Source organism: Callithrix jacchus, chromosome 22, assembly GCF_049354715.1.
Source record: "Callithrix jacchus isolate 240 chromosome 22, calJac240_pri, whole genome shotgun sequence".
Taxonomy (NCBI): domain Eukaryota; kingdom Metazoa; phylum Chordata; class Mammalia; order Primates; family Cebidae; genus Callithrix; species Callithrix jacchus.
This window is the reverse complement of record NC_133523.1, coordinates 15,802,949-15,818,682: the sequence shown is the minus strand read 5'-3', so window position 1 is coordinate 15,818,682 and position 15,734 is coordinate 15,802,949. Positions and strand designations below refer to the sequence as shown.

Sequence of the window (15,734 nt, the reverse complement as noted above, 5' to 3'; positions counted from 1 at the left end):
GACCTCGTGATCCACTTGCTTCGGCCTCCCAAAGTGCTGGGATTACAGGTGCCAGGTACTGCTCCTGGCCCTATTTCTCTTGTAGGAGGGGCTCTAGCTTGGGATTTAGGAATCCAAGGCTTCCTCCACGTCAGAGGGGCTCGTCTGTATTGTTGTTACAAGTTTCCAGGTCGCAGCTCCAGCTCTGACTCCATCCCTGGCCCTGGGCGAGTTTAACTTCTTTGGATCCGTTTCTTCTCCGGGGGAAATGGACAATGTGTCAGTACCTGCCTCAAGGAGGACATGAGCCAACTTTGCCTGACACTGAGCAAGGTGGGGCTGGGTCCCTCCTAACGCCCAAACCCCCATGGAGAGAACTCCTTCCTAGCCCACCTCAGTACTGGGAAGCTGAGTATCCCTGCGCCTGCACTGCCACTCTTCTGGACTGACAGGGTGAGGATGGGGGCTTCACAGGGACTAGGGCCTGGCATGCAGCCCTCATCTTTTCCCACACTTTAGGTCATCTGTACCTTGTCACACCAGTGGGCCTGATGTCCTTGGAAGATACCATAGATGGCTCGGCAAGGTGGCTAACGCCTGTAACCCCAGAATTTAGGGAGGCTGAGGCGGGTGGATTATCTGAGGTCTGGAGTTCGAGATCAGCTTGGCCAACATGGTGAAACCCTGTCTCTACTTAAAATACAGAAATTAGCTGGGTGTGATGTTGGGAGCCTGTAATTCCAGCTACTTGGAAGGCTGAGGCAGGAGAATGACTTGAACCTGGGAGGCGGATGTTGCAGTGAGCTGAGATCACGCCACCGCACTCCAGCTGGGGCAACAGAGTGAGACTGTCTCAGAAAAAAAAAGAAAAGAAAAATACCATGGAGGGTGGGGCGTGGTGGCTCATGCCTGTAATCCCAGCACTTTGGGAAGCTGAGGTAGGTGGATCACTTGAGGTCAGGAGTTTGAGACCAGCCTTGCTAACATGGTAAACCCTGTCTCTACCTAAACATACAAAAATTAACTGGGTACGATGCATGCCTGTAACCCCAGCTTTGTTTGGAGGCAGAGGCAGGAGAACTGCTTGAACCCAAGAGGTGAAGGCTGCAGTGAGCCGAGATCATGCCACTGCACGCCGTGGTGACAGAGCAAGACCATGCTTCAAAACAAACAAAAACCACGACAACAAACTATGGAGACCAAACTCAGGGTCCACAGAAGGGGCCTCTAGAGGCTGACAGGGCAGTCTAAATCCTAGCCATGCCCCTCCCAGCTGTGTGGCCTTGGACAAGCCCCGAAACCTCCAGCATGTGCGGTCTGGACTCGGGTTCTTCATGTTCCCCGAAACCAACACCAGCCAGCCAGTTCCCATGACTCCCATCTGATGGCAGCCTGGGAGCCCATCTGTCCCTGTTCTGCTGGGCCCACCAGGCACTGGCCCCTCCGCCGGATAGGTGTCTGCTGTAGCGGACATTTAGATCTCAGCTGGGCACTAAAACAGGGAAGCCAAAGACAGCTTCCAGGATAGCAGGTGCTCCTCACCTGCCGGGAGCTCCCTGTTTGCCGGAGGGTCAAGGCAGATCTGAGGACAGTGTTCCACCCCTATCCTGTACCCCTCTCGGCTGAGGCCGCAGGCCAGACCCCCACCCGCCGGCCCTGCTTTTCCAACCCCGATCCCACATGAGCAGGTGTCCCACGCACACGCTTCTCAGGCACTTTTTATTTCTCGCGCTGTGCAGGGGGTTCCTTGTCCCAGATTTGTGTCCATGTGTTCAGGTGTCTGGGGGCATGGGCCAGGCCTGAGAGAGGAGGGCCCTGCTCCAGAGATCCCCAGGCTGTCCCAGTTGACCTGTAAGGGGGTCTGACTTCAGGCTTTGCCCTTCTGGCCCATGAGCAGTCCTGAGTCACAGGCTCCTGTTCTGTCACTCAGTGTGGGTAGTGCCAAGAGCAGCCTCCTGCAGCCAGCCCCTGGCGTCCGGAAGAGTGACAGCCACATTCAAGTCTCCCTGGCACATGAGGTCCATGGTGCCCCTGTCTCATGTCCTGGCTCCAACCAATAGCCTAGACCCCCATGGAAGGTTCCAGCATGTCCTCAAATGCACATCGGCCAGATGGCTGTCCCCTGGAGACACGTGTCACACAGGCGCAGATCAGGTATCCCAAGTGTCCAAAACTCTCATGGAGGGTCCCAGCCCACTGACCACTCCAAGCCAACCATGGCGGGAGTCTGAGCCTCAGACGGGCAGTGGCCCGGTGGCCTCGGCTCTGACAGCTCACCTCCAGGTTACCAGGGAGATGGGCAGCGTTAATAGAAAACTTCGTACATACACATATAAAAAACCATTTGGTCTTCCATTAAGGCTGTTACAGTTTAAAGTTACATATACCACATACAAAGAAACAGTTAAACATACTCAAGGGGAGTGGGCAGCTGTGAGGCCACCTGCGGAGATGGGGCGCTCCCAAGGGCACGTCGGCGATCTGGGGGACCTGGCTCCAGCCGGCCTCTCCCTGCCTTGACTCTGCACTTGGGGCCAATGGCCACCTCACGTTGCTCTTGAGCTTTTGTTTCTGGATTCTTCTCTGAGAGCCAAACACTAGCTCTGCAGCTCTGGCGCTCAGCTCCGGCCCAGGGGCCCACCTCGGTCATGCAGACTGTCAGCTGTGGTCCTCAGCCATTGGCTTGGCCCGAGGCGGGGGGCAGGCAGTACATTGGGGGGTCCGAGTACCTCCGCTTGGCCCCAGGTGGCTGGCTGTCCTCGTCCAGCGGCTCCAGGGCACCCTGTGCTGGCAGGTCTGCCCCAGGTGCGATGTACACAGAGTGTACCTGGTCCGGGCGGCGGGCAGGTGGCTCCCGGCGCCGCACTGGGGCAGCCGCCTCCCGGGCACCTGGTGCCCAGATGGGCAGGTGGGAGGGCAGGCCCGGTGGGAGCTTGATGTTGGCCGTGGGCATGATGGGGGTCCGCCGGGGGGTCTTCACTCTGACCGTTATGAAGGACGACGGCCTTCGACGTGGAGGGGCGGCCACGGTGGGGAGGGGGCTCGGGGCGGGCGCGCCGGGGCAAGGGAGAACAGGCGCAGGGGGCCCTTTTGAGAGACAGATGGCAGGGTTACTGCAGCTTTGGGGCTGGCAGCCAGAGGACCCTTGCCCTGGGGCCTGCTGGGATGGACGGGAAGGAGAAAAGCAGACGCTACCTTAATACTGACCTTCCGAGGCCCCCCGCCCGGCCCGCTCCTCCAGCAGGCTCTCGGTGCTGGCTGACGTCTCTGAGTCCAGGTTCTCCTCATCCGAGCCCCTTGGGTCCAGCTCCGGCAACCGGTAGGTGATGTCCTCCCTGGGGGGGAAAGGGTTGTGGTGTCCAAGGCCACCCCACCAAAAGTGCCAGCCAGTATGGAACAGAGCAGGCTGTCCTGCTCCTAAAGTGACTCCCTGTCCCCAACCTCCCACACCCCAAGCACATCTGGCTTGAAACACTCCTGGATCCCTGAAACTCATCAGGCAAGGGTGTCAGGCCTGTGGCCCCCAACACTGAGCCACCAACACGTTCCTGCCTCGGGGACTCTGTAGATGCGGTTCTCTCGGCCTGGAGCGCCGCTCCCTGTTCCTAGTTCCTAAGACTAAGGCAGCAAAGCAACCTGGTCACACCTGTTCTCCTGACATTTTTTTTTTTTTAAGACAGAGTTTCACCCTTGTTGCCCAGGCTGGAGTGCAATAGCACGATCTCAGCTCACTGCAACCTCTGCCTCCCAGGTTCAAGCAGTTCTCCTCCCTCAGCTTCCTGAGTAGCTGGGATTCCAGGCATGTGCCACCATGCCTAGCTAATTTTGTATTTTTAGTAGAGATGAGGTTTCTCCATGTTGGTCAGGCTGGTCTCAAACTCCTGACCTCAGGTGATCTGCCCACCTTGGCCTCCCAAAGTGCTGGGATTACAGGTGTGAGCCACCGTGCCCAGCCAACTTTCTTTTTTTTTTTTTTTAAGTGATGGGGGACTTGTTGCCCAGGCTGGCTGGCTGGCTGGCTGGATTCATTCATTCATTCGAGATGGAGTCTTACTCTTTTGCCCAGGCTGGAGTGCAGTGCCGTGATCTCAGCTCATTGCAACCTCTGCCTCCTGGGTTCAAGTGATCTGTCCCTGCCTGGATGGCCAGGTGGCCCCAGTCAGGCTGATTGTGGCCAACAGCATGGTGGGAGTGGGTGGGGGAAGTGGGGAGGCCCCTCCCTGTTACCCAGCCTCCCGAGTAGCTTGGATTACAGGCATGCGCCACTACACCTGGCTAATTTTGTACTTTTTTGTAGAGATGGGGTTTCTCCATGTTGGTCAGGCTAGTCTCAAAACTCATGATCTGCCCGCCATGGCCTCCCAAAGTGCTGGCATGAGCCACCGAGCCCGGCCCCAGCATGAATTTTTAATGCTGCCCCTTTCACACTGACACCTCGACTGGGTGGTAAATGAGTCACCCAGCTAAGATTGACTTTAAGAAAAAGTTGGGACATTGCATGTCACTCCTCTCCCCCGTGGGCCAGTGTGGTCTAGCATGGTGTTTAAGCAGAGCCTGCATCGTGTGTTCTTGGTGGAGCTCAAGGACACTGCTGTCCTGTGCAGTATTGTTTGCTCTGGTCCCCTGGTGTGGCGTGGAGGCGCATCCCCATCATCCCAGCACTTTGGGAGTCCAAGGCACGAGGACTGCTTGAGCCCAGGAGTTTAAATCCAGCTTGGGCCGGGCGCTGTGGCTCACGCCTGTGATCCCAGCTCTTAGGGAGGCAGAAGCGGGAGGACAGCTTGAGCCCAGGAGTTCGAGACCTGCCTGGGCAATATAGCGAGACCCTGTTCTCCACAAAAAGGAAAAAAACAAAAAGACAAAAAAAATTAATAATAAATCCAGCTTGGGCAACATAGGTGGACCCCATCTCTACAAAAAATAAAAAAAATTAGCCAGGCCTGGTGGTGTGCGCCTGTAGTTCCAGCTACTGGGGAGGCTGAGGTGGGAGGACCCCTTGAGCCTAGGGGATTGTGGCTGCAGCAAACCATGATCCCACCATTGCAATCCAGCCTGGGTGACAGAGCAAGACCCTGTGTCAAAAATAAAGGCCAAGCATGGTGGCTCACAGCTGTAATCCCAGCAATTTGGGAGGCCAAGGCAGGTCAATCACTTGAGGTCAGGAGTTGAAGATCAGCCTGGCCAACATGGTGCAACCCTATCTCTGCTAAAAACACAAAATTAGCAGGGCGTGGTGGCGGGTGCCTGTAATTCCAGCTACTTGTAGGCTGAGGCAGAGAATTGCTTGAACCCAGGAGGCAGAGAATACAGTGAGCCAATATAGCACTACTGCACTCGAGCCTGGGTGATAGAGCGAGACTCCATCTTAAAAAAAAAAAAGTATGTTTAGGCCGGGTGCGGTGGCTCACGCCTATAATCCCAGAACTTTGGGAGGCCGAGGCGGGTGGATCACGAGGTCAAGAGATCAAGACCATCCTGGTCAACAAGGTGAAACCCTGTCTCTACTAAAAATACAAACATTAGCTAGACATGGTGGCGCGTGCCTGTAATCCCAGCTACTCGGGAGGCTGAGGCAGGAGAATTGCTTGAACCCAGGAGGCGGAGGTTGCGGTGAGCTGAGATCACGCCATTGCACTCCAGCCTGGGGTAACAACAGCAAAACTCCGTCTCAAAGAAAAAAGAAAAAAAAAAGTATGTTTGCCCAGTGTTAGGGATGGCAGGACCAAACCTAGCAAGGCCAAGTGGACCACCAGGGACGGAACCTGGCCTCCAGCTTGCCCTAAACATGGAGGACTGCGGGGGGGGGGCGGGGGGCAAGGCCACTTGTATGGAGACTGGGGGAGGGGCAGGCCACTTGTATGGAGACTTGGGGGGGGCAGGGCGACTTGTATGGAGGACTGGGGGGGCAGGGCCACTTGTATGGAGACTGGGGGAGGGGCAGGCCACTTGTATGGAGGCTGGGGGAGGGGACAGGGCCACTTGTATGGAGGACTGGGGGGGCAGGGCCACTTGTATGGAGACTGGGGGAGGGGCAGGCCACTTGTATGGAGACTTGGGGGGGCAGGGCCACTTGTATGGAGGCTGGGGGAGGGCACAGGGCCACTTGTATGGAGACTGGGGGGGCAGGGCCACTTGTATGGAGGCTGGAGGGGACAGGCCACTTGTATGGAGACGGGGGGGCAGGGCACTTGTATGGAGACTGGGGAGGGGACAGGGCCACTTGTATGGAGGCTGGGGGGGGACAGGCCACTTGTATGGAGACTGGGGGGGCAGGGCACTTGTATGGAGACTGGGGAGGGGACAGGGCCACTTGTATGGAGGCTGGCGGGGGACAGGCCACTTGTATGGAGACTGGGGGGGCCAGGGCACTTGTATGGAGACTGGGGAGGGGACAGGGCCACTTGTATGGAGGCTGGGGGGGGACAGGGCCACTTGTATGGAGACTGGGGAAGGGCAGGGCACTTGCTTCTCCTCCTTGATGGACTGGATGCGTTCAATAAGAATCTCCTTCTCCCGGTCCTCGTCACCGCCAGCTACCTCCTCCTCCAGCAGCACCTCCAGCTCCTCCCCCTGGTTGTCCCGGGCCTTGGGACTCTTGTTCTGAAACAAAGAAGCAGGGGGTCCAACTGACACTTCCGGGTGGGCAAAGTTAGTGCTGGAGGTGTGAGCAGATTGCAGGAGGTTAGTTCTGATGTGGACATGCTGGGTTCTTAGTGACTTCTCTAGGAATCCCACGGGATACAGTGGTGGTCATGTGGCCGATTAGTCATCCTCAGCACAGGTCAGCAGGCAAGGGACCTCCCTAGCATGCAGTTCTGGAAGATTAGGACAGGCTCTGTCTATCCTACGAGGAGTGCAGGGCCCCAGGGAACCCCAGCATGCACTGCACCGGGAGACATGCACCGTGGGCCCACCCAACGCGTACATACCAGGACTCCCTCATAGGGAGACGAAAACCCCAGTTTGAGAGGCCATGGCTGGGAGAGAGATGAACATAGGGTGACCGCGCGGGCCGAGACAGACATAGGCATGAGCTGGGGACACATCCAATGACCCGCACCAAGACTGGGGGCGGTCCCTGGTTCCCACAGGAGCCCAGAACCTGCTCCCCACTAACATACCCCTGCACTGTGGGCCTGATTCTTCTGCTATGAGGACATTTCCCTGTGGGGAGGGCCCAGGTCAGAAGGGACAAGGCTGGACTAATGACCTGAACCACCAGCAAGTGGTCAACCGGCCCCCCTACCTGCCCCATCTAAAGGGACACGATTGGAGTGAGGCTGAGTGAAGACCATGGTCTTTGTTCAAGGCAGGAGATCTGCTCCTGCCTGCCTGGGTAGGTGGCCCCGGCCAGGCTGCCTGTGGCAAACCGTGTGGCGGGAGTAGGCGGGGAACTGGGAAAGGAGGCCCGAGACCACATCCACTGCCCAGTCCCACCCTCAGCATGGCAGGTCCTGCCCACCCAAGGCCCCTCCCACCAAGACCCCCCCTACCAGCCTTCCCAGCAAGGAAGCCCAGCTCAGCACCAGAGACCCCATCACCAAACGAGGCCCCGCCCCCTCGATCACCAACACTCACAGCATTTTGCCGAAGAAGCGACAGCCTGCGGAAGGCGATGCTCTCTGCAGCCTCCAGTTGGCTGATCTCTTCCATCTTCACCTTGTATTTCCTCATCTGCTCCTTGATCAGCATTTCCACGCACCTGCAGAGAAGGCCCATGGGAAGAAGTGACTCAGTTACCGCTTTGAGGATGTTTGACATCCAGGGAGGTGCCAGCTGGTACCTGGGGGGCAGTGGCTGAAGCCCAGAGGCCAAGCAGTGCCTGGGACATGGCTGTGCCGGCTCCCATGCTGTGTGACCTTCGGCAGCTCGCTCTACCTCTCTAAACCTGAGTTTCCTGCCTTTGCATGCCTCCTTGTTTGAAGGAGGGTCAGAGTAACTAGCAGGGTGAGGATTATCCTGCCTCCTAGAGAAGTCCAGGCTGTTCATCATTACAATGGCCTAAAAAAAAAAGGGAAGTCCAGGCTGCTGGGCAGTTTGTCACAGGGGCAGCAGGTAGACAGCCCCAGGAGCTCCAGAACATGTGCTCTGACCCAGAGTATGCCCACTTGGCAGTCAAGGCCAGCCTTGTGTTGTCAGTAGCAGAGGGACTCACCCTGGAGTGGTCAATACCAGAGGGACTCAGCCTGGAGTGGTCAGTACCAGAGGGACTCAGCCTGGAGTGGTCAGTACCAGAGGGACTCAGCCTGGAGTGGTCAGTACCAGAGGGACTCAGCCTGGAGTGGTCAGTACCAGAGGGACTCAGTTTGGGTGAGCCCCATGGTGCCACCTGAAGGGACTGCTTCTTTTCTTTATCCTCCTGTGATGGGACGCTTTGTAGCAGGGAGAGGAATCCACTAACATTCACCTATCACCCAGCTTTTGTTGAAAGTTCTGGTTTAGCACAGTGGGGTGTACTCATTAGCGCACATTCAGAAAGAGTACAAAGCTGACCTACAACACACGGCACAGACACAGCTGCTGGGGCCACTGCCATCTGGATAGTTGCTCTTTTTTTTTTGGGATGGAGTCTCACTCTGTCGTCCAGGCTGGGGTGCAGTGGCCCAATCTCAGCTCAATGCAGCCTCCGCCCCCTGGGTTCAAGCAATTCTCCTGCCTCAGCCTCCTGAGTAGCTGGGATTACAGGTGCCTGTCACCACACTTCGCTAACACACACACACACACACATATCCATATATATACTTATTTTAATTTTCCTTTTTAGTTGGAGTCTCACTCTGTCACCCAGGCTGGAATGCAGTGGCACGATCTCAGCTTACTGCAGCCTCCGCCTCCCAGGGAGCCGACGTTATAGGCACATGCCACCATGCCCGGCTAATTTTTTTTTTTTTAAATGGAGTTTCGTTCTTGTTGCCCAAGCTGGCATGGCATGATCTCGGCTCATTGTGACCTCTGCCTCCCTGGTTCAAGTGATCCTCCTGCCTCAGCCTCCTGAGTAGCTGGGATTACAGGCATGTGCCACTAGGTCTGGCTAATTTTTTGTATTTTTAATAGAGAAGGAGTTACTCCATGTTGGTCAGGCTGGTGTTGGAACTCCTGACCTCAGGTGATCTGCCCACCTCAGCCTCCCAAAGTGTTGGGATTATAGGCATTAGCCACTGCACTCGGCCTAATTTCTGTATTTTTAATAGAGATAGGGTTTCACCATGTTGGCCAGGCTCGAACTCTTAACCTCAAGTGATCAACCCACCTCAGCCTCCCAAATTGCTGGGATTACAGGCATGAGCCATCATGCCCGGGCTAATTTTTAAATCTTTTGTAGACACAGGGTCTCACTATGTTGCCTAGGCTGGTCTCAAACTCCTGGCCTCAAGCAATCCTCTTGCCTTAGCCTCCCAAAATAGCTGGGACTACAGGTGTGATCCACTGCACTTGGCTCTGGACTTTTCTGACACATTTATTTACACAGGGCTAGATGGAGCTTCGTGGGGTCCCTGGTGGGGCTGCCCTGAGCGTGCCTCTGGGGCGGGGGTGGGCACTCACGTGGTGATCTTGAGGACGTCCTTCATGCTGGTCAGCGGGTCAGAGTTGTCAGGGCAGCGCAGGAGGCAGGGTGCGAAGATGATGGCCAGCGCCCCGGGCGACATGCGGTTGACTTCCTCGAGCAGGGCCACCCTGCACAGCCACTGGCAGTTAGGGGACAGCTATGGCTGAGGGAGGGAGGTCCTAGGGAGCCCTGAGATTGAACTTCGGAGCCCTGGGGTGGCTATTGGGACAGCAGTGCCACAGCCCAGCACCGGGAAATGGTTCTGAAGCACAGAGAGGTGACTCGAGACCTGGGGACCCAGCAGCCCAGTGGGCATGGCCCTCTCCCAGAACCTCCGGCAGTGGTCTGCATGCTGGTTTGAAACCACCACCGAACGCCAGCCCGGGTCCTACTGGGACATGCTGCTTCCCATTGTGGACCCCAACCCCACAGAGGGCAGCTGGGGAGGCACTTGCTTGACGAGGTGGAAGATGAGTCTTTCCAGGGAGTTGTGATTCGCTTCTGGAAGGTGCTCCAGGACGGCGTAGATGGCAGCCAGCTGCTCCTGCTTCTCCGGCAGCTCTGTGGGGGATGGTGTTTGAGGGCGTCGGCTCCCAAGGGTCCCACAGGACCTGAGATGCATGGGTGCCACGCACTGTGTGGCACCCAGGCAAGAATGGATGGCTACGGTGGTGTCCCAGCCCCAGCCCACACTGGGGACCTGCTTTGGCCGGGATGACTGCTTCAGGCCTCCGTTTCTCAGCTTGTGAACTGGGTGGTCCCGCCTCCCTGGCTGGCCACAGCGAGTGCTGTACCCTGACCATGGCCGCCTGTTGCCGCCCGCTGCCGCCCGCACCACTGTGGGGCTCACCGACGGCTCGGAGGAAGTCGCTGTACTGTGCAAAGGTCATGAGGGGCTCTGGCAGCTCCCGCAGCCACTGCTTCAGCACCCCCGTGATGGCGTGGATGGGGAAGTTCTCCAGCTTGACTGCTGCAGGGTCTGGGAGGTGGGCAGGGTGGGACTAGTGAGTGGCATGCTGGCGGGATGGCTGAACCAGGGGCCTGGCACCGTGCCCACCTGCCCCCAGTGCCCACCTGTTTGCAGTGCCTGCCGGAGCTCCCGAGTGCGGTTGGCGGCGCCTGACTTGCGGTAGAGGCCCTCGGTGTACAGGCCATGCATCTCCACGTGTTCCAGGAGCTTCTCCAGCACGATGGGCACTGAGGCCTTGTCGCTGGTCAGGCTGTCCACGCACACGCCGAAGTGGCCCGGCTCAGCGCCTGACTCGCCCTGTGGTGCCGGGTGTCAGGTCTGGGGCTGGTTGTCTTCCTCTCTGGCCGTCTCTGGGGGTCCCTCCCTCCTAGTCCTGCACCAGGCCCTCGGGGCTTCCTCTGTGTGTTCTGTCCCTCCCTGTCCCCTTCTGCATGGCTGTCAGGGATATGGGGCTGCAGAGGTCAGCTGAGGCCAGTGTGGCAGCCACTGGGTAGGAGCTTCCTTCATAGGCTACCCAAGGCGTGGGTGATCCTTCGTGGGAAGAGAGCTATTCCTGGTCTCCAAAACCGCCTCACAGAAGTAGACCCTGACTCTTGCTGCACCCCCAGCACTCAGGACCCCACCGTCCTTATGCACAGAGTTGGGGGGCCTCCCTCTGCGTGGCTCAGGACTCAGGAGCAAGGATGAGCAGGGCTCGGGGAGCTGAGACACACGCACAAGCCTGGGCCCTGCCTGGGGCCTCAAGGGGTTCGGACAGAACCAGGGACAAAGGCGTGTTCTGCAGAACCAGAGGCCACAGCCGCCCCCTGCTGGCTGCTCAATGCCTCGCTTGGCCCTCACACCAAGCACCACCTCCCTGTGTACCTGACCCTGAGTGCAGTGTCATTCTAGAAAGCTCCAGGCCTCGTGCACTCACCTTCCTCCCGTAGGTGTAGGAGCAGTGGCTCTGAATCTTGTGCACACACTTCTTGTGGCAGGTCATCTTGCACACTAGGAGGTCACAGGGTGGGAGTCACAGAGGGCGCTGGGGACCCCAGGTTCCTGGAGCCACCTACCCACCTGGCTGGGGGCCACAGACTGCCTTCTTATTTATTTTTTTTTTTAGATGGAGTTTCGCTCTTGTCACCGAGGCTGTAGTGCAATGGCATGATCTTGGCTCACCACAACCTCCATCTCCCGGGTTCAAGCTATCCTCCTGCCTTAGCCTCCCAAGTAGCTGGGATTACAGGCCATGTGCCACCACGCCCAGCTAATTTTGTATTTTCAGTAGAGACATAGTTTCTCCATGTTGGTCAGGCTGGTCTCGAACTCCCCACCTCAGGTGATCTGCCTGCCTCGGATCAAAGTGCTGGGATTACAGGCATGAGTCACCGCGCCCGGCCTGGACTGCCTTCTTTTTGGTTTCCTTTTTTTTTTTTTTTGAGACAAAGTCTCACTCTGTCGCCCAGGCTGGAGTGCTGTGGTGCAATCTTGGGGCTCACTGCAACCTCCACCTCCCAGGTTCAAGTGATTCTCCTGCCTCAGCCTCTTGAGTAGCTGGGATTACAGGTGCCTGCCACCATGCCCAGCTAATTTTTGTTTTTTTTTTTTTTTTTTTTTTTTTGAGATGGAGTCGCTCCTGTTACCCAGGCTGGAGTGCAATGGCACAATCTCGGCTCACTGCAACCTCTGCCCCCTGGGCTCAGGCAATTCTCCTGCCTCAGCCTCCTGAGTAGCTGGGATTACAGGCACGCGCCACCGTGCCCAGCTAATTTTTTGTAATTTTTAGTAGAGACGGGTTTCACCATGTTGACCAGGATGGTCTCGATCTGTTGACCTCGTGATCCACCCGCCTCGGCCTCCCAAAGTGCTGGGATTATAGGCTTGAGCCACCGCACCCAGCCGAATTTTTGTATTTTTAGTAGAAATTGGGTTTCACCATCCTGGCCTTAACTGACCTGCCTACCTTGGCCTTCCAAAGTGCTGGGATTACAGGTATGAGTGACTGGGCCTGGGCCTGAAGACCTCTTGAGCAGTGAGGGGTGGTGGGGGACGTGGAGGGGTTTGGGGCCTGCGGTAGCTACTCACCGCTGCAAAGCAGGGCCTTGTCCATGAGCCAGATGTAGGAGAGGCACTGCTCACACGACTGCGGGATGCTCACCTGGTAGCTGGCGAACACGTGCCCGTTGTGCTCCTGGACCTGTGAGGACAGAGGAAGGTGCTGAGCGGGAGAAGGGGGAAGCAGCCCTCCCCGGCCACTGGTGGATGATGGCCCACGGGATCTCAGGGGTGGGTCTGCTATTCAAGACTACAGCTCCTTGTGTACTGGGGGAGAAAACCCCCTTGCAAGCATACACGCACACCGGCCCATGTAAACGCTGACACTGACACACACGTGCATGCTCCCGACAACGCTCGCCTGCTTAGCTCTCATCCACGTGTAGCCTACTCACAGCACGCTCCTGCTTCCGCTTCTTCTTCTGAGCTTTGCTCTGCTGTGACGGACAAGGAGGAGGTCAGTAGCAGGGAGAAGAGGCCCTGGGATGAGCCCCAACCCACCCCTGGCACCCCATACCCAGGCGTCTGGGTACCTTTAGCCTTTCCTTGCCTGGAGTGGCATCATTGTCCCTATTGCCCCCCAATTCAGACACCCCAGACCCAGAAGTGAGTCCCTGTGTGTGTGGGGGGGGTGGGGAGGGTGCAGGGCTCCCCACCAGGAGGTAGGGATGGTGCAAATGGGCGTGACATGGTATAGGTGGGCGTGGCATGTTCATGACAAGGCACGGGTCAGTGTAGCAGGTTGTATGTCATAGGTGGGCATGGGGTATCTGATCATGACATGGCACAAGTGGGTGTGGTGTGGGCAGTACATGGGTGGGAGTGGCATGTCATAGGTGAGTGTGGCATAAGATCATGGGGAGGCATGGGTGGGTGTGGCCAGTCAGGTGGGAGTGGCAAAATGATAATGGCATGGCATGGTGGGCGTGGTGTGTGGGTAGGGCATTGTGGGCATGGCTGTCATAGGCAGGTACTACACAAGATCATGGGGAGGCATGGGTGGGCGTGGCTAGGCATAGGTGGGCATGGCATAAGTGATAAAGGCATGGCATGGCGTGCTGGGCTGCCCACCTTTACTGGCTCGAAGTCATTCTTGGTGTAGCCACGGGTGAATTCATCTAGCAGCGACTGGAAGAGGTTGAGGACCAGGTTGGTGTCCTTCTCACCCCGCTCAGTGGCCAGGTTGCTGACGACGATCTGGTAGTTCTCCATCAGATCCTTGTAGCCCACGTGGATTTTCCCATTCTGTGGGAATGCCAGGCGTCACCCCGAGGGCCTGGGCGAGGTGCGGACAGAAATGACAGGTTGGGGGAGGGCACAGGAAAAGCTGAGAGCCGGGCCACCACATACCGGGACGGAATACATGGTTTTGATGTTGCTCCTGAACTTCTCGGTGGCCTCGATGAACAAGCTCTCAATGGGCGTCTTCTGGGAACGGAGGTCATTTATCTGGAAGGAGAGAGCAGCTGACCCTGCGTGCCTCAGGCCTGGGGACCTGCGTACCCAAGGAGGTTCCCAGGGGTCACTTCTTCACTTCAGTTCTCTCTGTCATCCCCTAGGTTCTTGGGATAAAAACCAGCCCCTCTGGCTAAGCCTGATGTCTCATCATTTCAACCCAGAGTTAAAGCTATTGACATTGAGGACAGGACATTCTCCACAGTGGGGCCTGCCCTATTCGCCACAGTGGGTTAAGCAGCATCCCTGGCCTCTGTCCACCAGATGCCAACAGCACCCTCCCCCCAGGTTGTGAATGTCCCCAGACATTGCCACTGTTCCCTGGAGGACAGAATCCCCCCTAGATGAGAGCTAAACAGGTCAGTTCAGGTTCTTTCCGCTGCCCGACACAGGGGTTCAACACCCAACCATACCGTAGGACGGGGAGACCTTGAATGGCCTGGTCATTTCAAGACGCCTCTACTCCTAGTAGGGTTTCCTGATCCTTCTGTGTCCCCACCGGCCCCATGTCCAGCTCCCGAATGGAGCTCTATCTGTTGAAGATTGCCCACCCCGCACCCCCATGGGTTATAACCCTCCTGAGGACAGCCACAGTCTGTTGGCCTCCACTTCTGCTGCATACGGGGCTTCATCAGTCTTTGCTTTCAGACCATGTGCATCATTATTTTTTTGAGCCAGGGTCTTGTTCTGTCGCCCAGGCTGGAGTGCGGCGGTGCAATCATGGCTCATGGTGCTTTGACCTTTTGGGCTCAAGAGATCCTCCTGCATCAGCCTCCCCAGGAGCTGGGACTACAGGTGTGCACCACCACACCAGTGAATTTTTAAACCTTTTGTAGAGATGGGGTCTCTCTGTTGCCCAGGCTGGTTTTGAACTTCTGGGCCAAAGTGGTCCTCCCACCTTGGCCTCCCAGGGTGCTGAGATGACAGGCATAAACCACTGACCCCGGCCTGAACCTGGACTTTGTATTCTTTTTATTTTTTAAATTTTTGTTTGAGATGGGGTGCTTGCTCTGTCACCCAGGCTGGAATGAAGTGGGACCATCTCGGCTCACTGCAACCTCCGCCTCCTGGGTTCAAGCAATTCTCCTGCCTGAACCTCCCGAGTAGCTGAGACTACAGGCACGCGCCACCACGCCTGGCTAATTTTTTGTATTTTTAGTAGAGACAGTGTTTCACCATGTTGGCCAGGATGGTCTCGATCTCCTGACCTCGTGACTGCCCACCTTGGTCTCCCAAAGTGCTGGGATTACAGGGGTGACCACCGCACTCGCCCTGGCTTTGTATTCTTGACCTGCTAAGCCCCGTGGTGCATGTCAAAAAACTGCCTGGCTATGACGGTTGCCCTGGGTGCCCAGCCTCGTGCCCCTGGCCCTTGCCTAGGGGTCCCACCTTGTTGAGCAGAAACTCGTCCAGGTACTTGAGCTCATTGGCGTTGGTGATCTGGCGGAACACCGATTCCCGCCACTTCTCTGACACTGTGATCTTCCCAATCTTAACGTTTCGGTTCTTCTTCCCTTTGCCTCCGGGTTCCTTGGTGCGCTTCTCACCTGCAGCGTGGCGGTGCTGGTTTCCGGAGGGGGCTGTGGGGGGACAGGAAGCAGCCGGTGAGGGCGGGTTCAGGGGGAGGATACAGAAGACCTCTTATGGTGCGCCTTTATCCAGAGTCAGAAACTCCCGGCTCTGAGCCTAGAGCTTGGCTCACAGCAAACTCAAGGCTTGGTTTGGCGACACTGAATGTCCTCAGGG

General features: G+C 57.1%; 1 protein-coding gene across 10 annotated transcripts in view; it reads right to left on the bottom strand.

Annotated features, from left to right (window-relative positions):
- Positions 1-1,684: 1,684 nt before the first annotated feature.
- MYO9B (myosin IXB) overlaps positions 1,685-15,734 on the bottom strand; it is a 132,309-nt gene continuing 118,259 nt past the window's right edge. For 3 of the 10 annotated variants that reach the window (XM_078361749.1, XM_078361753.1, XM_054249680.2), the window contains 15 exons: positions 15,378-15,568; positions 13,884-13,982; positions 13,605-13,778; positions 12,929-12,970; positions 12,564-12,675; positions 11,413-11,486; positions 10,601-10,793; positions 10,377-10,505; positions 9,982-10,087; positions 9,523-9,654; positions 7,558-7,681; positions 6,909-6,956; positions 6,442-6,579; positions 3,187-3,310; positions 1,685-3,066 (listed from right to left, as the gene is read on the bottom strand). In XM_078361749.1, the coding sequence (XP_078217875.1) occupies positions 2,651-3,066; positions 3,187-3,310; positions 6,442-6,579; positions 6,909-6,956; positions 7,558-7,681; positions 9,523-9,654; positions 9,982-10,087; positions 10,377-10,505; positions 10,601-10,793; positions 11,413-11,486; positions 12,564-12,675; positions 12,929-12,970; positions 13,605-13,778; positions 13,884-13,982; positions 15,378-15,568 (2,102 nt within the window). In that variant the 3' untranslated portion in view covers positions 1,685-2,650. Of the gene's footprint in view, positions 3,067-3,174; positions 3,311-6,441; positions 6,580-6,908; positions 6,957-7,557; positions 7,682-9,522; positions 9,655-9,981; positions 10,088-10,376; positions 10,506-10,600; positions 10,794-11,412; positions 11,487-12,563; positions 12,676-12,928; positions 12,971-13,604; positions 13,779-13,883; positions 13,983-15,377; positions 15,569-15,734 lie in introns of all 10 variants that reach the window. The other 7 variants (XM_054249681.2, XM_078361755.1, XM_078361750.1 and 4 more) reach the window with 6 other exon arrangements.